General features: G+C 34.1%; 1 protein-coding gene across 1 annotated transcript; it reads right to left on the bottom strand.

Moving 5' to 3' along the window:
• LOC113279835 lies at positions 1–495 on the bottom strand. Its single transcript, XM_026528487.1, has one exon. The coding sequence runs from the start codon at positions 493–495 to the stop codon at positions 1–3; it is 495 nt and encodes a 164-aa protein (XP_026384272.1).
• Between the last annotated feature and the right edge of the window lie 416 nt (positions 496–911).

Raw genomic sequence — 911 nt, 5'->3', positions numbered from 1 at the left:
TCAAAAACATCTATCTAGCCTTTCTAAAATTAAATCAGGACCTTGTTGCATATTGGACCAAGTGAATCTTGGGCCAGAAAACCCAGGATCATGCAAATTGAAAGTAGAGAAAAAATTTCTTAGATGTTCAAAATCAGAATCATTAACTTCAAGACCACCATTCTTATCTTCTGTTCCTAAAAGAGTATTAAAATCACCAATGACAAAGACAGGCTCATCTATGGGGGCAGTAGTTTGTTGACACTGTTGTTCCCAGAAGGAGGGTCTGAGGGTACTATTGGGTTCACCATACACAAAATGATTATGACAAGTTTTTGAATGGATACTGTCAGTTGAAGTCACGTAGATGCCCCTCAAGATGGAAGAAACAACATTCAGATGGATTTCTTTTTTCCAGGCCAAAACCAGACCACCACTCCTACCAATACTAGGAACATTGCAAGTGCAGGGAAAACCCATGTTTTTAAGTTTTCTGGATGCCATATCTTTCCCCATTTTAGTCTCAGAAAGGAAAATGATATCAGGATTAACATTCCTACAAAGCATACTAAGTTCTTTGTTTGCAGATTTTTTTCCAAATCCTCTAAGGTTCCATGCTATTAAGTTTATGTTGTTGACAGGGAAGAGGTTAAGGGCATGGTTTGAATTATTGATGTGATTTCAAATTGAGTTGTAGTAAAAAGTTCGTTGAGACTTTTGAAAGCAAAGATTTTAGATTTAATGAAATTTAAAAACAAACAAAACTTAATTCAAGATTATTAGGAATAACCAAGACACTGATTCCACTATCACACATGAATAAATTATGGAAAATAATCCAAAACTCTAATTATCTTTTAAGTCCCTTATTTCTTAATTCACAATTAATCAAACATATTCTCAAATATTAATTGTATTCCCCAAGCATAGAC

Source organism: Papaver somniferum, chromosome 5 (assembly GCF_003573695.1).
Source record: "Papaver somniferum cultivar HN1 chromosome 5, ASM357369v1, whole genome shotgun sequence".
NCBI lineage: Eukaryota > Viridiplantae > Streptophyta > Magnoliopsida > Ranunculales > Papaveraceae > Papaver > Papaver somniferum.
The sequence above is the reverse complement of the archived record's forward strand: the minus strand, read 5'-3'. Positions and strand labels throughout refer to the sequence as shown.